This window comes from Rhinolophus sinicus, linkage group LG01, assembly GCF_036562045.2.
Source record: "Rhinolophus sinicus isolate RSC01 linkage group LG01, ASM3656204v1, whole genome shotgun sequence".
Lineage (NCBI taxonomy): Eukaryota > Metazoa > Chordata > Mammalia > Chiroptera > Rhinolophidae > Rhinolophus > Rhinolophus sinicus.
The window spans coordinates 202,671,169-202,696,324 of NC_133751.1; the positions used below are offsets into that span (position 1 = coordinate 202,671,169).

Here is a 25,156-nt window from a genome sequence, read left to right on the forward strand (position 1 = left end):
TGAGCAGTCATGTCCCAATTTCACAGTGGAAAAACACCTTTTGGGTCACAGACCTCAAGACTCTGATAGCAGTTATTGGCCTTCTCCCTGGAAAAATGCTCCTAAGCTCTTCCACACATCAACAGCCCATTCTGCATCCCCAACACATCAACACCCAATTCTGCATCCCCAACACATCAACACCCATTCTGCATCCCTTTGGGGTGGCCCAGATGCAAGGGAATGTCCATCCCTACCTGTAAGAGACAGAATGGCTCCTGGGTCATACATAACTGACTGTGAGCTGACCAACAATATTCAAATTTCAATAGAAATGTGTAAATCCAAAATGGAAGCACTAAAAGAGAAGCCCAGAGGCCAGTAGTGGCTATGCCACCCCAGCTTTGTCCAAGGAAGGGGGTTACTCTGGCCTGAGCCCCACGATCACTTTCGCAGGTTTGTCATCCGTGGGGACAGGGTTGCATGAGGTATCTAAACATTCCATTCACCCTGTTCACATCTCTGGCTCATGAGTGCCTTTAGGAAAAATGGTCTTAAGGCAGAGGTTTATAAACTCATATAACTCGAAGGGCCAGAAAGGCAAAGTATAGAAAAAATAAACTGCCAGGGTATAATCAAACTTTATTTTATGTTATAAGGTATAAACATATGATGCCAGAAATTATATTTTAAATTTGACATTGAAAAAATATAATTTGGAAATAGAAATAATTATTCAAAGTTTCATAATTTATTATGCCTTAGATTTGAAATCCAAAATCTGACATTCGTTTCTGATGGCCAAGGTGTCAATCAACGTTAGGTTGTGAATGTTGCATAGCAATGTGCAGGAGAGAATTTATCTTTGAATCCTTTAACTGGGAGCAATAATTAGTTTTATTTAGTTTCATAACAGAAAACAGCTGCTCACAAACATAGGTACTTCCAAACACAGACAGAATCTTTGCTCAGTGGTTTTTACACTTAGGGTAACCCTTACCAAAATATTTGTAGAATTCTGGGATTCCAACAGCGTCATATTTAGATTTTAGTATAGTGTTGCACTGCAATTCGATGACCTCCATTTGAAGCTCTTCATTCACATTATTAATATTGAGAAAGGGGAACTGAACAATATCAGTTCATTTTCATAAAGCTTGAAATCAGAGAACCTTTTTGGAATTTAGTCTTCAACTCTTTAACTTTTGGAATATAGTTCAGGCCATCACTTTCATTTTCAGAAACTAATTTGAGTGTAGGGAAGTGGGCCAGATTGTTCCTTGCCAAGAGATTTCCAAAGACACAATTTTGCTAGGAAAGAGCGAACTGAATCATACATTTGTGTAACCACTTATGAACACCTTTGCAGAGAAATATCCAACATGTTTAGATAAGTCATAATGTCAACCAAAAAGGTTAGGTCTTTGATCCAATCTTTGCTGGTAAGCTGAGGCACAGATTTTCCTTTAGAAGCTATGAAAAAATCAATTTCTTCAAACAACTGCCTTAGCACCACACCTCGACTCATCCACTTAAGTTCCATGGAGCAGAACAGCCTTTCATATTGTGCATCTAACTCATTGAACAAAGCACGGAATTTTCTGTGGTTTGAGCCATGGGAACGTATCCAGGTTATGGTGTAAATTACTATGCCCATGACATGATCCATTTTTAACTTTTTAGCACAAAGGGATTCCTGGAGAATGCGGCCGTTCACAGATTTAAGTTCTGTGTCTTTGCAAAGCCCCGACACTCTAGATTTAAGTTTTGTAACAAGTTGTTTAACACCAACCATCGTGGAATTACCATCTGTGCTAACACTTACTAATTTTGACCAGTCTACATTAAATTTTTTAAGACTTTTCTCAACACATAAAAATAATTCATTTCCTGATGTTGTGCCTGTCAGGGGTACCACGTCCAAAAGTTCCTCAGTCACATCAAAAGTTTCATCAACACCACGATTAAATGCAGCTAACTGGAACATTATTTATATAAGTGCTTTCATGAGCTGCCATGGAGAAAGCCACAAATGGTTTTGCTTTCTCTTGTAACTTGTGCTGCAAGCCCTCGGTCATATCATCAACGTGCTGTGCAGCAATATTACCAGTTAGTCTTATAATGGCAAAGGCTTGTCTCTGTTCAGGACACATAATTTCTGCAGCACTCAACAGACATTCCTTTATAAACTCGCCATCTGTAAACGGTTTTGAGACCCAGGCAATTTTCTCACTTAATACATAACTACATTTCATAGCAGCATCAGCAGCATTATTTTAGTCACATTCAAAAGCAAATCATGTTGAAATTTCAGTTCATTTCATTAAGTTTTTTTTTTTTTAATTGTAGTTTGTTATTCGTGGTTCTGAGTCTTGGGGATATCAGATGCTGGGTACCAGCCCAGCCAGAGCTTCCTCAGGAGCTGGGGGACCCAGTCCCTGGGCCTTCCCTCCTTGCTCTCCACCTCAGGGCCTCTGCCACGCAGGAAGGAAGCAGGAGGCAGGGCGGCTCCTTCCAGAAGTTCGGGGCACCTGGCTACCGGGACGTCTCCCCTCCCCGGGGCAGGAGGGTCTGAGAGGGTCACAGAGACTTGCAAGGGTGGCAGTCCTGCTACAGCAGGCTGATGTCCGCGGTCTTACTAGAAGGATACACAGCAATCTTCTCTCGGGCCTTTTTATCTCCCTCGCAGTCGGGGGTCCCTGTCACCTTCTCTTCAGTCACTTCCTTTCCAGCCGCAGTGGTGCTGGCTCCTTCCTCCCCTGGGGAACTCACCTCCCCCTCATCCTGAGAAAGGACATCGGGCTCCTTGGGGGCAGTACCCCTCAGTCCTCCTGTTGCCTTGGGGATCATGGCCTTGGAGGATTGCTTCGTCCCACTCTTGACTCTGCGTCTCCACAGAAGGAAACTCAGCTATGAGTGACTGGGAGTCCTTCCCCGCCCAGCCTAACCGCTCACTGTGTCTACCAAGGATGCCCACGACAGACACCCGACGCAGCCCAGCTCCAGGGAAAGCTATTGTTCACAATCTTAGTTGCCCAGCTACAATCTTAGTTGTAGAGGGAGCAGCTCACTGGCCAATGTGGGAATCGAAACGACGACCTTGGTCTTAGGAGTACGGCGTCATTAAGTTTTTTATCACGCATCTTTTCCGTATATCCATCATGGTTCTTACTATGGTTTGTTTCATAATGGCATCTTAGGTTATATTCTTTTGACACAGACAGACTTTATTTGCATATTAAACATGTAGGAACATTCTTCACTTCCATGAAAAAATAAGTTCGCTCCCATTTTTCTTGAAACGTGTGGCTCTCTTGTTCTATCTTTTGTTTTCCCACTTTTGAAAGAGACAAAATATATTAGAAACATTAAAATGTCATCTTTGCTAAGGGAAAAAGAACTACTTTGTAAGAAGAAAGTATTAACTCCATTTTTCCAACGTGTAGGTAGGATGTTCCCTCCTTCAGAGTTGGGGAGAACTTTGAAAATGGTGGGAACTGCAGCAAACAGAGCAAACGCCCAGCTGACAGCAAGCAGCTGCTTCTCTCCACTTGGCTGCAGACAAGGAGGACTGCAGCCCCAGGTCTGCCAGATTTCCTGATGGAGCAAAAGGAGTTTGAAATCCAGATTTTTATGTGAAATATCTTGATTTTTAAAAAACATTCATAATATATTATTTTTTCCCCCATAAATTCTGTAAAAGTCACCATGTCTACCCATCAAATTAGACAGATTAGGGACACTGGTTTGGGGTCTCTGGCTTAAACCTGAAAAAAACTTGACTTGAAAAGAATTAAATGTCTGAAAAGAATTAAATATAGAATTTCAAAACCACAGGTTTAAGAGGTGTTCAAGGGGGCAGGCCGTTAGCTCAGTTGGGTAGAGTGCAGTGCTCTTAACAACAAGGTTGCCAGTTCAATCCCCACATGGGCCACTGTGAGCTGTGCCCTCCAAAACTACACTGAAACAACTACTTGACTTGGAGCTGATGGGTCCTGGAAAAACACACTTGAAAAAAAAAAAAAAAACTTAAGAGGCTGTTCAAACAGAATTCAAGAGAGTACCCAAAAAGGGGAATAAACAGATATATCTCAAAGTGCCATTTGTTTTACAGACATCAAGGTTACAATTAACTAGGACAATAGTCATTAACTTGATATAATTATGACTTACATATTTTTACACTTGATCTTAGCCAAAAGGCCGAGAAGCGATGACTTACATATTTTTGATACAGGGAGAAAGCTGCACTTAAATATGCCAAGCGCCCCTAATTTTATGCCAGCTCCTCCCTGGGGAAGCCGGCTGCCACCCCTGGCAAGTCTCGATCTCCAGAGCTTCAGCACCTCTTACCTCTCCAGGTTCTGTTCTTTCCGTCTGTCTTCTTGACCTTTGCTTTTCTCTCCAACATAGCCCACAACTATGGCAAGTCCACCAATCTCTGTTCCTTGCTTCTCTACCAAGGCTCTCTCTGCATCGGCTTGTGACTTGAAGTCAATATAGGCAATCCTGCAATTGTGGGGGTGGGGGGAAGAGAAGAAAATCAGTCAACACTTAGTACCTTTATTTATTCGTCTTCTGAATTAATAATGCACATACAAGATTCAAAATGCAAAAGGTAGATAAGGATACAGTGAAGTCTTCTTTCTGTCCAATTTCTAGCCTTAGAGGCAACACGCTGCACATAGAAAAGCAAATGTAACACACACTCTAGTTTTTAAAAAGCCTTATTGAGATAGTTCACATAAAATTCACCCATTTAAAGTGTACAATGGTTTCCAGTATATTTACAGAATTGTACACCATCACCAGTCGAATTTTGGAAGATTTTTATCCATCAGCAGTCATTCATGTTCCCCTAGCTCACACCCATCCCCCAGCCACAGGCACCTACCATGCTGCTTTCTGTCTCCACAGATTTGCCTATTTTGGACATTTCTTATAAATAAATCGGATTGTACAAATATGTGATCTTTTGTGTCTGGCTCCTTTCTTTTCATTTTTTTCTTTTTCCCAAAGGAGGGCACAGCTCACCGTGGCCCATGTGGGGATCGAACCGGCAACCTCGGTGTTAAGTATTAGCACCATGCTCTAACCAACTGAGCTAACCAACCACCCCTCCTTTCTTTTTTTAAAATATGTTTTTAAATTTATTGGGATAATATTAGTTAATAACATTATATAAATTTCAGGAGTACAACTTTATAATAGAGTATCTGTATACCATTGGCTTCTTTCACTTAGACTTATGTTTCTGAGATTCCTCCATGTTGTAGCATGTATCAGTACTTCACTCCTTTTTATGGCTGAATAATATTTCATCGTATGGAAATACCACATTTTGTTTATCCATTCACCAGCTGATGGACATTTTGGGTAGTTAATACTTTTGTGCTATTATGAACAAAGCTGGTATGAACATTTGTAGAAATGTGTAGATACACGTTTTCATTTCTTTTGCGTAGATCCCTAGTAGAAGAATTGCTGAACCATATGGCAACTCTATGTTTAATATTTTGAGAAACTGCCAAACTGTTTTCCAAAGCAACTACACTATATTACATTCGTTCCAGCAATGCATGAGCGTTCCAATTTCTCCACATCCTTGCCAACACTTGTTACTGTCTGTCTTTTTTATTATAGCCATTCTCACAGGTGTGAAGTGATATCACATCATGGTTTGGATTTGCATTTCCTTGAAGACTAATGTTGAGCATCTTTTCATGTGCTCATTGGCCATTTGTATACCTTGTTTGGAGAAACATCCATTCAAATCCTTCTCCTCTTTCAATTGGGTTGTGTTTTTACTATTGAGTTGTAAGAGTGCTTTTTATGTTCTGACTACAAGTCCCTTATCCAATACATGACGTGCAATATTTTCTTCCAAAATAGTTTCTTTTGACTTGTAGTGTCCTTTGAAGTACAAACATTTTAAATTTTGATAAAGCCCAACTTCTTCATCTTCTGTTTTATTGCTTGCACTATACCCTAACCCAAGATCACAAAGATTTGCTGCTGTATTTTCTTCTAAATTTTAAGTTTTAACTCTTACATTTGAGTCTTTGATCCATTTTGAGTTATTTTTGTGTATGATGTGTCCTCCATTATGTTTTTACATAAAAAGTAAAATACTATATACACTGTTCTATACTGTTGCCTTTTTCACTTTCTAATGTGTAGTGGAGATTATTTCCCCTCAGTACACAGATGCTGTTTCATTTCTCTTTACAATTGCATAGTATAATATCTTATGGATCTACCAGAAAATTTTAACCAGTTTCCTACCGACAGATATTCAGGTTTATTCTAATTGTGCATCCAACAACATTGAAAAACATTATTTCACACTTGTCTGAGGCTGTCTGGAGGATAAATTCTTAGGAGTGGAACTGCCAGATAAATTGGTACATGCGATTATAACTGATAGACCCTGCTAAATAGCTAATCTCTGTAGAGATTTCTCCAATTTCACTTGTCAACAAAGTATGAGCATGCCAATTTCTCCACACCCTCTTCAATACTGTGGTAACAAACTTTTTCATCCATGGACATATGATAGGTAAAAAGTTGCACCCCAGCATAGTTTTAATTTACAGTTATTTTATTATGAATGAGGAGGAGTATCTTTTCCTGTGTTTAAAAGAAAATTCCTTTTCTATGAAGTTTGTAATCTGCCAATATTTTTACTGGGTTGTTAGTCTTTTTCTTACTAATTTGTGAGGTGCACTTTATATATCAGCAAAATTAGCCCTAGGTTTCGATAGGAATTACAGATATTTTTTCCTGGTTTGTCTTTTGACTTTGCTTATGGGATTTTTTTGACCCTGTAGAAATATTTTATATTAATGCAGTCAAATTTATCTATTCTTTTAGGACTGCCAGGGTTTGTCTCATATTTTTTATTATTGACAGTAAATTACTGTGCTCCATACCTCATTACCTCATCTCTACTGCCATTGTCTTTATCTTCTGACATCTCATCTTCCCCATCTTCTATCTCCTTTAAGGAAAGACTCATTTTCTTCAGTTCACTTTGATTTTCCTGCTTAAAATGGACATGATTATTTAGGCACATCACAGGGGCTAAAACATTCCATGCTATGCACAGTTTGCCTCTACTATTTGCAGTAAGTTTCTATTTGTAATAAACTCGTGTTGGGCCTCATCCTCGTTATTCTCATTTGGAATCTTTTACTCACACCAGTGACTATGAAAATACATAGAAAAATATAGTTTTGGGTATATGTTTGTAGGTAAGGTGTCTCATACCTTGTCTTTTGCCACGATTTAGAAATGGAAACTCCTCAAGATAAAAAAGGGAAGCTTCCAGGAATTCCTCTTACTCTGTTTCCTTCATCACGCGTTTTCAAGTGACTCTGAATTTTTAAAAAATTAATTCCACAACCGACTGCTCAAATGGAAGCATACAGGGCCAAAATAAATGCCCCGGGCGGGAAGAAAATTTGTACCTACAACTCAAGTGTCTTTACCTTTCCAGACTGAGAACTCAGGTTAACTGGAGCAGCTTCCCAATATTTACAGCACAAATGAGTCTCCAGCCAGAACCTCTAGCCATCAATTCCCAAGTTAACCCGCGGTCTCGTCCGGGACGAATGCTCCTTCTAAGGCCACCGCCGGTGTACGGCCCCGCCCACCCAGAGCCCTGTGGGCCACCGCGCGCAGGCGACGCTCTCTGGACGCCCAGGAGGAACTCGCAGAGACCGGGAAGTGCTCACAGAGGCAGCGCCCTTCTAGTAGCGGCCCAAGACTCGAGACCCCGGAGGAACACAGCCCAGAAGGCGATGTCACGCTAGTCATTCCCTCGGCCAATCAAAGCCCGCGCCGCCTCTGGGCCAATCCGGAGCCGCGACCCTAAAAACGGGGGCAGGTCTCGAGCCAGGGCCGCACGTGCTGCGCCTGCGCTCAGAGCGAACATTTGGGTCTGAGCCGGCGTGTGTGTTACGATGTGGTTCCGCTGTCTTGGTCCGCGCCGGGCGCCCGGTGATCGTCCCACGTTGTCCCGGGAGCAGGTGCAGCCCCGGCTAAGTTCGCGGCCCTGGAGGGAGGTCACACAGGCCGACACTTCCCTATCGGTGGGGCGGTAGAAAGTGAACACCGGTCATTACAACAGCCATTCATTGTGGGGTCGTGAGCCAGGGTCGGTTCCAGGCGCTCACATCTGTTAACCGGGTTAGGCCGCCACCCACTCAGTGTCTTAGTACTATCGCCATTTTCACCCGACAAGGAGACAAGCATTACCACGCGAGGTGGAGCGCAGACCAGATCCCCCCAGGCAGTGGGACTAAAGGATTGGCCAGCTGACTCCCGGCACCAGCCCTCGCGACCCACCTGCGTCTGAAGCTGTCATCAAAGCAGTGATAGCAGTAATGGTTATAGCTAAAATACATTAATACTTGTTTTGTGCCAGGCATTGTAGTGGTAGCTTTTTCATACCTTTTATCATGGACTTCTCAAAACAAACTCGTAACTTGGATGTTAGTAATTTTATTTTACATTTAAGAAAATTGAGGCTCACAGAAGTTAAGGAACTTGTCCACGGCTATTGATTTGCAGCCTCAATTACTTAACACTGTCTCCTAATTTATTTGAGTTAAATCATCATTAACGTGCTCTTTCAATGATCATTAGCACCAGTTGGACCAGTCACACAACAGCCTAGCCGTTTGTCGTCGTCCGTCCGTCCCCCCCCCCCCACACACACACACACCTTTCCCTAAGGAAAGAAGAGTCTGTGAGACTGCTTTTCTGGGACTGAGTTTGTTACATCTTGTGTCTCTGGCTGGTCTCCAAAAGAGGGTTTGCAACCAATGATGAGTAAGATTCCCCACAGGGGGAACAACTCAAGCTGGGCGGAACCCTGCAGAGACCCTCCGCCACCCCCCCTGTCCCCCCAGCTGCCTTGGAAGATCTGGAAAGGAGCCCTGTCTCCCCTTCCCCCATGCTCTGGCTCCTCCCTCTCACCTAATTGTGAGAGAGGTCTTTGGAGCGATAAGATCAAGCTCTCTCTGCTCAGCTCTATAGAATTGTTTCAACATGAGAGACTTTGCCCCCCAGGGAGGTGTATACGGCACCTTAGTCATCATGGGACTTTCTGCTTCGACTGTTTTGGGACAAATAATTTCGGTTTGAGATAGTTTTTTTGACGTAATGGATGAGTCTCACAGACTGTGTCTAAAACAATGCCACTTCCTTGTATGCTTATCAATAAAAGCCATCAGTCGGTCCGATTCGGGGCTCCAGTCTTTCAAGGCTGCGAGACCCTTGGCCCTCTGAGATTTAACTGCATTAAGTCTCTGTTTCTTTCTTTCCTGAAAACTTAACCCAAAGCCACCTCTTCTCGCCTCCTCACAGCCCGTGTTACGCTGGAAGCAACAGAATTATCCCCACATTGGGATTTGAAAAGGGGCATTTTGGGATATGTGTATTTTGGGGGTGGGGAAGGGTAGTCCTGAATAAGGGGCCCTGCCCACGTCCTAGCTTTAGAAAAATTCCCAAATTGGGAAGGAAGGAGAATTAGGAAGAACGATTTGCCTATATATTTTAGATTTGGTACCTCACCAAATGCTTTTACCTAAATTACTTTACAAGACTAGCCCACTTTTTTAAGGAAACTGATCAAGGACAACTAAAAAAAAAGTTCATTTCACTTATGAACAAAGATGCAAGGTTCAAATAAAATATTAGCAAAATTAACTAAGCAATAATATAGTAAGAGAATATTGACCAAGTAGGGTTTGTCTCTGGAATGCAAGGATGTCTCAAGGTAAGGAAATACATCAATTAAACTAACACGGTAAAGGAAGAAAAACAGCATATCATTTTATTTAAAGCTTATCTGTAAAAATATAGAATAAATATTTGATCACAAAAATTAAGTATTCTTATTAAAATTAGTAATAAGATACGAATGTCATTCTTATGACATATGAAGCAAAATTCATATATGAAATAAAGACATGTTTGACCACATTACAATTTAAAACTTCTGGATGCAAGAGTCTCTTTTAAACAAATTTAAAAGATAAGGAACAAGTTGGGAAGAAATATTTGTAACGTAACAAAAATTTAGTATCAGAATATGAAAGAACTACAGTAAGAAAAAGACAAATGGGCAAAGGATATGAACAGCAATTTTTAGAAGAAATTTAGCATATAAAGAAATGCTCTACAACCATCAGAGAAATACAATTTAAAAAAATAAGATACCATTTTTACATCTATTAATTAACAAATTAAAACATCAAACAAGTGTTTTGGGATTTGGGGGGAAACTGATAAAAAGGCAAATTGTTATACTATAGGGGAAGACACGTATCTTTTTCCTCTACCCTTCTAATTTCTGGGCTGGAGCCCCTGTCACAAAAGAAAGATTAACAAGAGAAAAACGTTTTATGTGACATGGGAGCTTTCATAAGGAAATGAAGGCCCCATGAAGTGGTTTAACAGAAGTGCTTTTCTGCTTGTAGGTTTAATGAAGCGTGGAGAGTTGTGGGAAATGTGATAGGACAAAGAGGACTAGGGCTGAGTGTAGTAAAGTGGGGGAAACAGCGAGGTCTGTTCACTCAGATTCCTCTTCGTGTCTTGCTGAGAAGGACGCTCCTTTCCCCTGGGTATAAAGGGCACCTCACGTGAGGGTTCTATGACCTGCTTCAGGGGAAGGTCAGAAAGTCCACCCATCACCTGCCGTTTCTCAAATCCCTTCAGCCTAAAATGTTCAGTATACCAAGGAGCCATATTTTGGGGGTAGTGTGTCCTGAACCCCCTCATTACAAACACCTGGAGAGGAATTTAGCAAGTTTGAGTCAAGGTAAAAATTCTCATTCCTTGCATTTAGGAATTCCACTTCTAGGTATTTAACCTAAAGGAGTCACATTGATGGAGAGATAAATAGGTGAATCTTTATTGCAAACTTTAAAAATATTTTATTATGGATATTTTCAAACATACTTTAGAGAGAATAAAAAAAAAAAAAAGACTCCCCTTTTACCCATCACTCAGCTTCAAAACTTCAATATTTTTGCCATTCTTTTTTCAACTATTCCCTGCCCCACTTTTGTTCCCTCTCCCTCTCTCCCTTTTTTTGCTTGAGTATTTTAATGTGAATCTCAGCATCCTGTCATTTTGCCTGTAAACACTTCATTGTGTTCCGCTACAGGATATTACTGGCCTTGACATAGTCTAATATCTAGCATGTGTTCAATCTTCTGTCTCAAAAATGTCTTTTCACTGTTGTTTTGGTTGAATTAGGATTCAAAAATTACCACACATTACATTTGGTTGAAATGTCTTAAATCTGTTTAAATCTATCATAAAGAACCCCTTTCAAATGCTATTCATTTGTTGAAGAAACCAAATCATTTGTCCTCTAGAATTTGTCTTTATTCTGGGTTTGGCTGACATCTTTGGGGTGTCTTCAACATACTCCTCCATCTTCAGGATTCTTATAAACTGGTAGTTAGACCTGAAGGCTTCTTTAGATTCAGGTTCAGTTTTTTCTTTGCAAGAAGACTTCCCCAGTGCCATGTACTTCTGTTGCATCCCTGCAGGAGGCACTTAGCATCCACTTTTAGTGATGTTAAAATTGATCAGACAGTTTGGGTGTTATCAGCTTCATCCATCTATTATAGCCATGGACCTTCTACCAGATGGTTCTAGGCAGTTGTTTTGTAAAACAAATGATTGAAAACTATTTATTATTCATTAATGGGAGGGGACGTATGTGGGGAAATGATAGGAATCAAATTGCCAAAATGTTAACTAGTTAATTTAGGTGTTGGGACTAGCAGTAGTTATTTTCTTTTTGTGTACTTAATTTTTTCAAATTTGCTAAAATGGAAACAAAAGAAAACCTGCCTATGCACATCTACGGTAACAAAGGTGAGACAGACAGGGAAAAGGACTGGGAGGCAGGTTCCAAATTCAAATTCCAGGCAAGGGCAGCCAGGGAAGTCTGGAGAATGATGGCAATAAACAGGGATGGCCGTCTGCTTTGCTTTGTTTTCACTTGTTCAGTGTTCATTCCTCCTCCTGACAGCCTTCGTTCCCTTTAGCGTCTCCACCCTTCTCCCCTGGATTCGGTTTTGGTAGAATTGTCATTAAAGATGCTCCAATCTCCCCTGACCAAAGCTCAGCAGCCAATCAGACCACTTCTCCCAGGACTTTGGGTCTTGAGCAGCATCACCTCCTCCTGGAAGCCTTCCCTCCATGGGGCAGGTGCTTTCTCCTGAGTCCCCAGAGTTCCAGCTGTCAGAGCACTTGTATGCCAGTATGTTTGTATGCCCCCATCCCTGCCTTGTACAGTGCCTGGCACGTGGTGCTCAGCAGATGTTAGCTGAATGAATGAGACCCACATTGTTTAGAGCAGATGAAGTTACTTGAATATTAGATAGAAAAGATCTCAGATAACTCTTGTAGATGTTCCAGAGAATGTGGTAGCAGCCTGCAGTCCCTCCAGCCTAACCCCAGCCTGTGGCCACCTCTCCTGAGCCGGGGCACTCTTACCCAGCCAGGTACAGCCTTCCCTGAATCCCCACTGTCCCCAACCTGGCCTTGGCCTCTGTTCCTAGACAGCCCCCAACTGTCCTGCCCTGCCCTGTGCAGAAGCTTGAAAGAAGGTGAGGATGAGGTGTTGTATGTAAAGAGGTCACATAAAAGGACATTTACCTTAGAGAGTAACTACCATCCTCAGACTAAACCTTTAGATTTAGGAACCTGGACACTGTGTGGAAGGACCTGCCGTCGGTGTTAGCCACTGAGTCTTGTTTGTGTGTAGGCAGGTTGCACATTCTTTATTTATAAATGTCCATACTTGTCAGTCCAGTCTGACTTTGGCCTAAAGCCACTCTGACTTTTAAGAGTAATTAGTGGCTGAGCCAGGATTCAAACCTGGGCAGCCTGGCTCCAGAGTCCACGCTTACCACCTCTATACCCTACTGCTTTGTCAGCAAAGCACACTCAAGTTCCTTTCTTGTGCTGAAGAGGGTTAGGCTGCCAGAAGAATGTAAATATGCTTCTAGGATCAAATTCCTTCAATCTATTCCTATCTTTCTTGCCTGTCAAATAAAAGAGTGAGAGCAAGAATGAAAATGATTATTAAGTATCACAGATTGCAGTTTGGGCTGTTGCTTTTTTTAAATCAGTGCTAACATCTGCTTATTTAGAAATGTGTCAGATAACCACTAGTACAACAAACAGAAAAGTGTAGCCTTCAAACCAGTGGATGGTTGGACCTGTTAAGGTCCTTGGTTACAGACAACAGCAAATGCCTGGCCAGCTCAAGCAGAAAAGGGATCTATTGAAAGGCTCTCAGTAGCTCAGAACATCAACAGGAGGAAGGCTGGAAAACCTGGCGGAGAAAACAGGCAGAAACCAAGGGAGGTTGGGCAGCAGGAGCGCCAACCATAGCCTGGGCAGGATGCTGCCGTTAGCACTGCTGCTCTGCACACGTCTGCCTCCTGTTGGCGTGGGTCTTAGTGTCACTTGCTCCAGGGAGGAGTCCCATGTCAGGTTGTCCAACTGGCTGCGTGCAAGTCATAGGCCACACAGTGACGTCAGCAGTGATTGCCGGAGCCCTTTCCAATTCTGTAGTGGGAGCCTGGGCTTGGTCTCCCACCAAGAGTGGATTCCCCACAATGGAAAGGAAGTTCACACGCTAGGGAGCCCACCAAAAGGCAACTCCTCTCTACAAGAAAACCTGGGACAAAAACTTAGTGGAGCCATTAGAAACTAAGAATGAGGGGAGGGGAGACTGAGAAGTGTACGAAATGAGATGGCTTCCCAGGTGTCAGGACTGATTCTTCCTTCTGCCTAGGTGAGAATAGATGTGAAACACTGCGTACTTTATATTTTCTGAGCAGATCCTTAACAGAAGGAAGGATGGGCAAATACAGCTGTGTTTGTTCATGAGACTAATCTTGAACTTTGAATCACCAAATAATCCTTTTTTCTGAGAAGGAAAGGGGGATCCCAGTGTGTTCACCTTGACCCTTAGAAATAGTGGCAGAGGTTGTGTGTGATGACCGTGGCATCTAGGACCCATCAGAAAGGAGGTGAAGGTAAAAGGAAGCTGATGGATTGGGAGACAGCAGCAGGTGAGAATCGAGGACTCCAGATGAGGTTGAAGAATACATCGATCATGGGGATAAGAGAGCGAGAGAGCAGGAAGGCGGCCGCACGTCACGACCGAGAGTTCACCCTTCCCGAAATGCAAACACTCCTGGAGGTCCTGGGAGTGAGGGCGTGACCAAGCGGCCAAGAGGCCAGGGAGGAGAGGTCTCGGAGTGGCAGGAAAGATCAGGCCCTGATACCAAGGCCACAGTGAGCCATCCGCATGGACTTTGATGTCAGCCAGGGTAATGGCAGGAGTGGAGCAGACCGGAAGTAGAGAGGTCCAAAATCTTGAACATGGGAGGAGGGCTGTGGGTGACAGGAGCCCTAGATGAGCCAGACAGACACTTGCAAAGCGTTGTTTACAAGGCTGGGACCAGCACTGGGGACTCAGGGGCAGGCTGCCCCCACCCTGAGCAGTGCAGAGGAGTCAGCTGCAGGGGGTGCCGCTTCCGGGAGAGTGGGCTCCTGCTGGCTGACCCTTCCACTTCCATCCATTTTTCTCAAGGGCTGAGCCCCGAGCTGCTGGTTCTATTTTCCAGGGTGACCAGTGACCTGTGACAAATGGGGCCTATCCACTGACATGCTGTGGACACACTGGAGAGAATGCATCAAGTTTACACTAAGGGACACATGCTTTCTGATAACGCACATCCTCCAGCGTCCTCAGTCTGCCTGGCACTTCTCTGCACATAGTAGGCCCTTCATAAATCCATACTGACCAAAGTTCCTCAGAAGCATAAGTCACCTCTGATGGTGACTCCTGAGAGGCCCCTGGGAGTCCAGTTAGTCTTTGGGAAGAACTGCAGGTTTGGGGTCTGGTCGCTCCCCACATACTGACCCACGGCTGCCTGGGAGCTCACTTCAGAGGCGACACTGAGCACTCACAGATCTGCACAGCCTCATGTCACAAGCTCCTTGTTCCCAAGAAGCCCCTGTCCGGTCTTATATACAGTGGTTACCTCTGGAGACCAATGTTAGAGTTGGTTTGTTTTTTATTATTATTTCTTTTCCTTTAGATTTAATCCTTTCTCTTTAAAAAAAAATTGTGGTAAAATACACATAACGTAAAATTTACTATCTTAGCCATTTAAACATACAGTTCAATATTGTTTCAGTATATTCACACTGCTGTGCAACCAATCTCCAGAAGGGGGGAGGGGCTGGGGTGATGAGGGTGTAGATAGAGAGTAATTTCTGCCTTGGTCATCTGAGGGTATCAGTCGGTTTCATTATAGCAGTGACTTACACGCATGCACAGAAAACCACAGCTAAAGTGCCAAAGTGTGACACTTAGATGTCAGGGCCCCTTTCATCTTGCAAACTGGGGACGGAGGCCTGGAAAGGTGAGGTGATTAGCTTGATGCCACAGAGCAAGGTGGCAACAGGGCTGAGATTGGAACCAGCAGTGCCACTAAGTGCAGATCCCAGAGCAGAATAAGCTGACTGGGGGCAGAGAGGGGGCAGGTCACAGGAGAGTTCCAGGTGCGGGCCAGGAGCTAGAGAGGGACAGAATGGGCCAGAACCTACAGAAGCTCAACAAGAAATGGGAAGGAAAGGGAGGGTCCTATGAAAACAGTTCAGAAACTGGTGGTGGGTTCCCAGATGGAGGTTTGCTGTGCCAGTTCCTGAGCGATGTTCCTGCAGGGAAGAACCAGAGGCCTGGAGGACAGACGGCAACCTTATATCCCTTCCAGGACGTGGTGGGGGCAGGAGTCACTGAGGTGGCTGAAGTGGGGACGAGGCACAAAGGGGGACAGGCATGAAGACATCCCTGCAGAGGAGGGCAGGCGTGGCTCCCAAAGCTGCATGTGACCCTCTGGCTCCTCCAGGTGAAGCTGCTTCAAGGCTCCTCTCAGGAGGGGTCAGTCTCTTGCTGCCTGTCTGAGCCACCATTCTCAGCCAGAGGGTGAGCCCTGCTGCCCAGGGGGACCATGTCACACAGGGTGCTGCTGCCTGTTGCCACCCTGCTGAGGGTGTGGGAGGTGCGGCAGGGTCTGTGGCGACGGCATCTGGTCCCTAAGCACAGGGCTTCCCAGAAGGTTTCCCGGAAGCGGCTGGACATGAGGCTGTAGAGCACAGGATTGACGGCCGAGCTGAGATAGAAGAAGACGCCGGAGACAACGTGCACGTACTGGAAGGCCAGGTCCAGGCCCTTGGTCCATTCGGACACGAAACTCCACATGAGGCGGTCGATGTGAAACGGGGCCCAGCAGATGCCAAACACCAGGACGAGCACAACTGCGGGGGCAGAGAAGGGAGGCTGGGTGCCCGCCAGAGCCCCCTCCACTGCCTTCCCCGCTTCAGGCCGGTCTGCCTGTTCTCTCCTATCCCAGAAGCCACCCATGCCCATTGTCCATCTTGAAGTTTCTGGAAGTTTGCCTGCCCTGGCCACACCCCTTTCAGAATAGCTACTCTCACCACTGTCACTGACCAGGCCGTAGGTCTGTGCCCTGTCCCCAGCCACAGCCACATGGACCAGGTGTGAGAACATGAGCCAAACTGGCCCAGCCCAATTGTCTCACCTTGGGACTTGGAATTAGGTGACTCTTAGCCATGGATGCTGAGCCCCAGCATGACACAGACTGTGGGGCCAAGGCCCCCGCTGGGTGCCCACTCAGAGGTCATGCTTGCTGATGCATAAGCACAGAGAAGCAGGAGAATGGGGCCCACGCTCAGGCAGCGGTACAAGGGGCCAGAATTATGGGGCCAGAGAGAATGAAACAAACACACGTAACTCCACACTTGCCTGCCTTGGCCCCAGAAGTCTTCCCAGCCCCAGCTGCCAGCTCTCCAAGGCTCGGGCGAATATCCTGCCCTGCACTAACTCCCCTTTACTTGAGCACCCCCCACCTCAGCAAAAGAGGATAAACTGGCCAAGCCCTCACTCTTTCTTCTGAGCGCCCCTCCAGCCCTGATCTTAACCAGCCATGCATTTCTTAGGTCTCTGTCACCGGGTCTGCCTTGGTGTTTGTTTCTTGTTTCTCGTGTTTGCTTAGCTGACTCAATCTCTTTTCCCTGCAGTTTCTTCCCCACAATACCCCAGCAGGGTTTTCCTCATAATCCCAGATTTCAATGTCTCCAGCACATAGCCCGGTGCACAACAGGCCTTCAGAAAGTGAGGGTCAGGGAAGGAGGGAGAGAGAGAAGGAAGCCAGAGCCCCAGGCCAGCAAACAAGGTGGACTTAAGGAAACACCACACCTGTCCAGGGTAAGAGTCATCCCCGCTGAGCAGACTCGGACCCTGTGGTGTGGGAGAGTAGGAGGCAGGGGCTGGGCAGGCAGGGGCCAGTTGGTCTGTCACACAGGCTTCACAGTATAGAGCTGGGAGTCAAGCACAGAGCTCCAGGGTGAGTCCCATCTTGAGGCTGACAGTAAAACCACACTCTGGGACACTATTCCTGGGGGCAAAAGGAATGGGTCTCTCTCTGAGAATGGGACAGTCCCCTGATAGCTGGCTATGATCCCATGGCTTTGACCAAGGTCTCACCAGCTCTGTCCTGCCCTGGCTCACCCCACATACCGGTTTCAGGCCCTTCTCAGGTTGTGCAGGATGTGGAAGAAATCAATGATCTGCTTAGTGTCAGTTTGTGTTGCTTCCCCAGGGCCACTGTTTTTGACAAAGAGCCAGGTCTAGGCCACAGTAAGATCCAGAACCTCAACCCAGCTGGCCATGCCTTGGCCAGCGCCAATCCATACTTCTCTCCTGTGTCTGTACACCGACAGTCACAAACATGTCTGTCTCCTAGGAAGACTTTTACACAATGGTCACTGCTGTGGTTCCCAGGGAACCACTGCCATAGATGGAAGAAATTCATCATCTAGCCTCTGCAGCACCCTCTCCCCTCCTTTTGGAAGCTTTGCTCCCCTTACATCCTACTATGTTGTTCCATGGGGGAGGGGGTGTTCACTTCAACATCAAGTCACTCTGGCCTGGGGGTGGGCCATGACTTAACCCCACCAATCAGAATCCTTCCCTGGAACTTTACAATAGCCACTAAAGAAAGAAGGCAGTTCTTCAGGAAAGCGGAACTCTGTGCCCATGGCCATGCCTCCCAGGCTGCTGTAGGGAAGGACAGAGCTGAGACAAGTTTAGGAGCCAAGATGAGAGACCTGGAGAGACCTAGATCCCATGAACGACTCTGTCATCTTGGAGCACGTTCACATGCTCCTGCCCTGTCTGCAGTTTGTGCCATACGCCAGGGCTGGCTTCATGGGGGTGCCACCTGTGTATCTGCACATGGCCTGGATCTTAGAAGGGCCCTGGACTTGATTTAATGCTCTACTGTTGTTGTCTTGACATTCTGAATAATTTCTGAACAAGGGGTCTCACTTTTCATTTTGCACTGGGCCCCACAAATTATGTAGTTGATCGTGCCATGAGCCATTAACATTGATCTTTGGTGTGAGTTTCTCAAAGGGTCATTGAAAAGAGTATCCATGCCTGCGTGCACACACGCAAACACAAGGCGGGGTGTGTGACTCCAAGCCTCACTCTCAGCCTCCATCAGAAACCCAGACACTCAGCCCCTTCCTCCCGGCCCTGGGAGCCCCAGCCTCATACCCAGTGCCTGAGTCACCCCCTCTTTCCAGCAGCAACACTTACACAGCATCTTGGTCACCTGCGTCCGACCCCGATCCTTCAGCCGCTGGAGCCTGCGTCTGTCGCTGGGCCCGTGCCTGAGCATCAGCAGCCTCTCATGACGCAGCTGCAGCCCAATGAGCAGGTAAAGCACGCTGATGATGGCCATGGGCAGGCAGAAGAAGAGCAGAGTGGTGATCTGCATGACCAAGTTGTAGAGGGCCAGTGGGTAGACCAGCCTACACACAGCCGAGTCGGGCACCGTACCCCGGCAGGGCACATCCAGCTGCCAGATGCCATGCAGGCTGGTGTTGGGCAGAGAGCAGAGCACAGCAAGGCCCCAGATGACCCCGAGCACTCGTCGCACATGGGCCCGAGTCACCACAGACCTGGCCTGCAGTGGGTGCACCACGGCCATGTAGCGCTCCATGCTCAGGGCGGTGACATTGAGCACAGAGGCCAGGCAAACTGTCTCAAAGAGCAGCGTGCGGAAGTAGCAGCCCCCTGTGCCCAGCAAGAAGGGGTAGTTGCACCACATCTCATAGAGCTCCAGTGGCAGCCCCACCAGCAGCACCAGCAGGTCTGACACAGCCAGGCTGAAGAGGTAGTAGTTGGTGGGCGTGCGCATGACCCTGTGGTGCAGGATGACCGTGCAGGTCAGCCCATTGCCCACAGTGCCCACCACGAAGATCAGCAGGTATGTGACACAGATGGGCACAAACAGCTCTGTCTGCTGGGGCCCCAGGTACTTGAGTCTCAGCTCCTGGTCAGTCAGGTTCAAGTCTTCAGGGTCAAACTTTAGCCCCCAGGCCATACTGACATTGCAGGGCACTGGGCTCCTTGCTCCCCTCGGTGACACATCTTCAGGGAAGATGGAACAATTGAGGCAGAGAGGAGCCTGTAGGACAGAAGAGAGAGACACCCAGTAAAGTCATTCAGGGAACCCTGGCTCTGTCGTAACTCATCAAACCAAAGGTGCCATCGACACTAAGAGAACCGTTATCTTATGTGGTGCTGCGAGAGAGAAAAACTCTCATCCATTCTAAGATGCATTACAACTGCAGAGATGTAAAAATGTATGCCTTAAAAATGATAAAGAGTAGACTACAATTTTAAATTTCACGATCTGTTGAAACCTTTGACTAAATGACAGATCCTCTCGAGCATGGGCTTTGCCATCAGCAGTCTCCCCTTGGGTCTCTCCCCCTTTAAACCATGGACTTTGGGAGAGGTACTCAGTTTGGGCATCTGTAAAATGGGCACAGTATGCAGCATTGCATGGTCTTTAAGAACAGGGGCTCCGGAAGCAACTGCCTGGGTTCAAATGCAGCCTCCCCAATTCCAGGCTGTGTGACCATTTGCCTAATAACTTCTCTCTGGCTGTTACCTTATTATGAAGATCCAGGGAATTTAATCCACAAAAGATATTAACACAGGGCCTGCCTGACACACAGGAGGGCCGGGTTATCAGCACCTCACTGAGGGGACTAACTCACTGTGGTCTCAAGCGAGGGAGTGAAAGGGCTAAAAACAGTTAACACTGATCCAAACATTATTTCTTGTTTGTTTTCCATCACCTGAACTGTTTGAAGTAGAAATATTTGACACCTTTGACACTGCCAGTTCCAGGGTTCCCTGCCCTCTCTGGCTCCCCATCTCTGTCAGTCATTGACTGGATACAGTGGTTAAGGACCCAGGCCATGGGACTAACCAGACTGGCTTGGGGTCAAATGTCAGCTCTGCCATACTACAGCTGTGACCTCCCCTTCCTGTGCCTCAGTCGCCTCATCTGTGAAATGGGGGTGTACCAGAGAGCCTATCTCATAGTTTCTGTGAAGCTTCAATGAGAGAATACATACAAAGTTCTCAGGAGTGTGCCTGGTACATTTTGGGTGCTCAGTTTCAGCGCATAGTAAGCATGATCCTTACTCCCCACATGGAAAGGGAAGGGCAGTCCAGGGGACATGGGGCAGAGGCTGAACGGGGTTTGGCTGCCAGTAGCCTCCCTAGGCGAGTGGCCCCTGCTATCCTCCCGAGCCTGTTCCCCAAGCCCACCATCAGCACCGCCTTCTGCTTGGAGCAACCTGGGATAATCAGGCTGGGTTCCTGCATCCTCCCCCTATTCCTTCAGCCCCATTTCCTCTCCTCAATGGGGGGCTTGGGACTTCCAGTTGCCCACATACCTGCGCAGACCTTTGTGTCTGAGAGAGTGAAGGACCATTCCACTCTTTTCCATGTCCTTCACTCTCCCAGACCCCAAGCATTCTTAAGCCCAGTATCTTCCTCCTCTTCAAAGCCTCTCCCCAGAAGTCTCCCCTAGCCTCCCTGCCTCTCCCACATCTCATCCCCGGATCCAGGCGCCTTTCTATCCACTCAAACGTTCCTCCTACCTCTGTCTTCACCCGCTACCCCGCTGATGTGGGAGCCAAGGGCGGGAGCCACGGGGATGAGTTGGGAACACACAGCGCCAACTCGGATTCGAGGGGGGTTCCCTATGCCACCAGGAAGGGTCGCCGCGCTGGAGCCCCAGCCCCGCAGCGCGCGTGGCGGATAATAAGAAATAACCCGGGAGGCTGCGAGTCCCTCGGGGAGGGGGGCGCTCCAACAGGGCCCTCCAACCTCTACCGTCCTGGGGAGATTCAGCCCGCGCGCTCCTCCCGGGAGCTCCTCCCGCCTCTAGTCGCCCAAACCCCAGGTCCAGCCTGCGCGCCCTTGCCCATGCCGGCATCCTGCTCACTTACCATGCCTTCTGCGACCTGTGAGATCTAGGGTCCGGGAGCCTACCCGTCAGCGGCGTCCAGAGACCCACCGACGGACAGAGAGGGCACCGGTAGAGAACAGACTGGCGGGAGGGCCAACTGACAGCAGCCTGCCCTGCCCACCAGCAGCCCGCCGCGTCGCCCCGCCTGTCGGGGGCCCGGGAGCACTGTCCGGTTCTGCCACCAGGGGGCAGTGCCGGCCCCGTAGCCCACCCGCCCCACCGACAGGCTCACCTGCAGCCCCCCCACACCCACCCAAGTGTTAGCGGTTGTGTTTCCAAGCGTTTGACCGGGCGCTTCCAGGAGCATCTTTATCTCACGGAACCTTCACAACAACCCATTTTGCAGATGAGAAAGCCTCAGAGATGAAGCCCCAGTGATCTGGGTCTCACATGCTGTCCCCGCCCTGCAAGTATTGACTTTTAGCATAACCCCTTATTATGGTGTCCCTCCAGCCCCACCTCCTCCTGCCCCACATTTCAGACATACCTCCAAGGACATCCCCCCAGCCCCTCGAAGTTAATGATCCCCAAAGGATCTCATCCTGCCTCCTAGGCTTCAAGCGGGTTCTCGTCTCCATCCCCCACCCCAGACCCCAGGAAAGCGACCTCTCTCCCTTCCGTCCCCGAGACTCTGAGTCCAGGTCCTTGAACCCTCCCAGGAACGCTGCTGCAGTCTCTCTGCAGTCTGTCCTCCTGCAGCCCGGTCTTCAAGCCCCCAACGATGCATTCCTCTGCTGGAAACCTTCTCTCGGGCCCCTACTTTTTTCTGAAAAAATAATACATCCTGTCTAACTTGATGTTGTACCTCCCCATCCCCCACTGGCCTTCGTGGTCCCCCTCACTATACTCTCTCACCCCCAATACTCCCCGTCTCATCCATTCAGATGTTCCCCCTGCCCCCTCATCCTACCACAGCGTATCCAGAGGGAGGGAAGGAAATGTCAGGAGGGAAGAGCCATGAAGTCCAGGACCCCAGCCTCCTCCTGCTCCCCCAAACTGTGCTCATGTAAACCCTGGCAGGGAGCACCTTCCCTGCTCCGCCTCCTCCTCCAACCAGCTCCATAGCTGGAAGCTGTCTCCTGAGGAACTTGCGAGGGAGCATAGACATGGACCTCACAGACTGAAATGCTGGCTCTTGGGCCTCTTGCCAGGGTCTGATTCACTTCAGGGCAAGGTCCAGAAATCTTCGTTTCTGACAACACTTCCAGGGAGCCCCAGGATCCAGAAAGGCTGCTGGAGAGATGTGACTGGGAAGAGACTCAGCCCCTCTGTGCCTCAGTTTCCCTTCCTGTAGAATAGGCTAACCATTGTTACCACTATTCTAAGCGAGTGATGAGCCAGAGAGCAGAATTTGGCAAAGGGCTGGCACGCGGTCAGCGCTCAAGAAATTTGGGTGGGATTATCTCCATTTAATGACAACTGGAAGCGAGATCTTCTTCCCCCTAGACTGTCTCTTTCCCACCCTCCCCATGAGTCATTGTTTGGCCTTGGGGACCGGAAGTTAGACCATCTCAGAGCCTGTGCCAGGCCTGCCTTCCTGGGAACTCCATATATAAACATAGCTCTAGGCACAGGGAGGTTGCAGGAAGTGCAAGGACTGATGGTCCCCAAGTCCTTGGGGTAAAGGATTCTGGGCTATCCCAGAGAGTTAACTGCTCAGCCCCCGATGAGTGAGCCTGGTGGACCCTTCAAATTGGGGGTTGCTGTCATGTCAGATAAGCAATGAGGGGCAGGCAGCATTGCCAGGAAACAGCCAACCACAGGTCACAGATAGCATCTAGCATGTGACAAGCATAGTCAACCCTGCCCCCATCACTGGAACACATTCACACACTCACACACACCACTGCGACCACTTTGCACAGACTGAATGGCTTGAAACCCACTGTGGACCCTTTGGAGGTGCTCAGAGTCTGGGAAATTATGTGGAAGCCCCCAACTCTGCCTTACAGAGGCAGATTGACTCCCACAGGTCAGGAATTCCTCCAACTGGCTGCATTACTCACAGCATTAACAGCCATCAAAGACCATGTCAGGCTAAAGAGTAGCCCTCCTAGTGGCCATGATGGCTGCAGCACTGTCCAGAGGGCCCTGGGTGCCCTGGCTTCTGGGCCTGAGCTCAAGACCACCGTGGCCACATGTCCCATCAGAACCCGATGACATCCTGCTGCCTCCTACTCCATCCTGAGGTGGCTTCCGCAGGGCCATGTCCCTCGGGGGTCAGCAACAGGGCTGAGGCCTGGAGTAAACACATCCCAGGTTTTCTGGTGTGTACCTCACCTCCTGAGCTTGGCTGGCGGGTATCAACCCACACCAGGGCCAACTCCATATGCCAGCAAATCTGCCAAGGGAGGGCTGCTGGGATCTCTGGGAGCTGGTTCTGGTATCTCCCAGGTCCTGGAGCAGGTTCAGGGCTCCCGGGAGTGAGGCATGTGACTACCCCCACAGCCCCTCCTCACCCTGCTGACTCCTGAGCTCTTCCCCAAAGAGCGGTATCGATACCTAGCGTGCTCTGGAACTTCTGGGAAAAATTCAAGAGTTCCTTAGTTGGGGCTTGGTGTCTTCCAAGGGGTCACAACATGTGATTGAAGCTCAGAGAGGCTCTGAGATGAGTTTCCAGAAAGAGAAGTTTTATTATGATACCTTCATCCTTTCCTCAGTTTCCTCACCTGTGAAATGAGAACGGCAACAGACCTACTTCATAAGGTTATTACAAAGACTGAATGAAGTAAAGCAGGCACAGTGCCCAGACAGCACTTCGCCAGCCCTTGATGACTATTTTTCAAATAAATGAGAATAGGTGCATGTCTCAGAAACTTGGTATATTTCTGACCAAAAGGAAGTGATTGTTAATATTTTTTTAAGGCAGCAAGAGAAAATAAGCTCGAGGTTTCTCCCTTTATCCCTTCAGAAGGGGGGTGGCATATAGAGAGGGAAACTGGAGGACAGAGAGGCTGCAGATCGGAGGCCAGGCCCGTCCGTATGCGGGTGCTGGGGCAATTCTTGTCCTTCCTTGAATGGTCTTGCTGGGACCCTGCCTTCCAGCCACTCAAGTTCCCAGAAAGCTCTCAAGTCTGTTTGTTTGGAGGCGCTATAAACAAGCACAGGATGAGCGGCTGGAAGGCAGAATCCCTTTATTAGGGCAGAACCTCTCAGTCAGGCTGAGCCCCTTTCTCAGGGAGGGATCCCAACCTCGCAGAGCCCCAAAGGACCCAGGAGGACCCCGGCCCCCACCCTACTCTAGGCCCTGCTCTTTCCTTGAGCAGACATCTCTTCTGAGCAGGAAGGGGACAAAGTCCTCCTCTGTGATGAGGGAGGGGGGCTGCAGCAAGAGCAAGGACTCGGGCATGGACAGGGCACATGACCTTGGGCAAATCCCCTCCCTTCTCCGACCTCAACTTCTTCGTCTGTAGAATGGGGACATGTATCCCCTTCACAGTTGATAGAGAAGAACCAGTTGGGGTTGGACCAGCAGCCGACAGACTGGGGAGTGAAGTCGGGCCGGGCTCCACCCAGGTGCCCAGCGGCCCTGTGGGAGGGGCAGCTGCATCTCTTTGGGCATCTGATTCTGAAGTTGCCAGCTGTTGACAATGGTTATCTCTGGGGGGTAGACTAGGGTGGGTAGGGGGAGGTAATTCTTTCTGTTTTCAGTTTAAAATTTTTTTTCAACAGTCAACATTTATTCCTCCTATAATTATATGTGTAGT

General features: G+C 47.7%; 1 protein-coding gene, 1 long non-coding RNA gene and 1 pseudogene across 6 annotated transcripts; all 3 read right to left on the minus strand.

Annotated features, from left to right (window-relative positions):
- Positions 1 to 858: 858 nt before the first annotated feature.
- LOC109451459 (uncharacterized) lies at positions 859 to 7,815 on the minus strand. 5 transcript variants are annotated; one of them, XR_012490206.1, is made up of 4 exons: positions 7,716 to 7,815; positions 6,912 to 7,021; positions 4,333 to 4,488; positions 859 to 3,316 (listed from the first exon to the last, which is right to left on the minus strand). It is a non-coding gene; the product is annotated as an uncharacterized LOC109451459 (long non-coding RNA). The 5 variants fall into 5 exon arrangements; XR_002137983.2 differs by having other exon boundaries at positions 7,470 to 7,800; XR_012490203.1 differs by having other exon boundaries at positions 6,912 to 7,024; positions 7,470 to 7,800.
- Positions 4,050 to 4,194, minus strand: LOC141568140 (U2 spliceosomal RNA; annotated as a pseudogene).
- A 7,885-nt stretch (positions 7,816 to 15,700) lies between the features above and the next one.
- NMUR1 (neuromedin U receptor 1) lies at positions 15,701 to 21,581 on the minus strand. Its single transcript, XM_019739744.2, has 3 exons — positions 21,430 to 21,581; positions 18,713 to 19,586; positions 15,701 to 16,347 (listed from the first exon to the last, which is right to left on the minus strand). Exons 1-3 carry the CDS (start codon positions 21,430 to 21,432, stop codon positions 15,962 to 15,964), a joined length of 1,263 nt encoding a protein of 420 aa, XP_019595303.1. The 5' UTR covers positions 21,433 to 21,581; the 3' UTR covers positions 15,701 to 15,961.
- Positions 21,582 to 25,156: the final 3,575 nt, after the last annotated feature.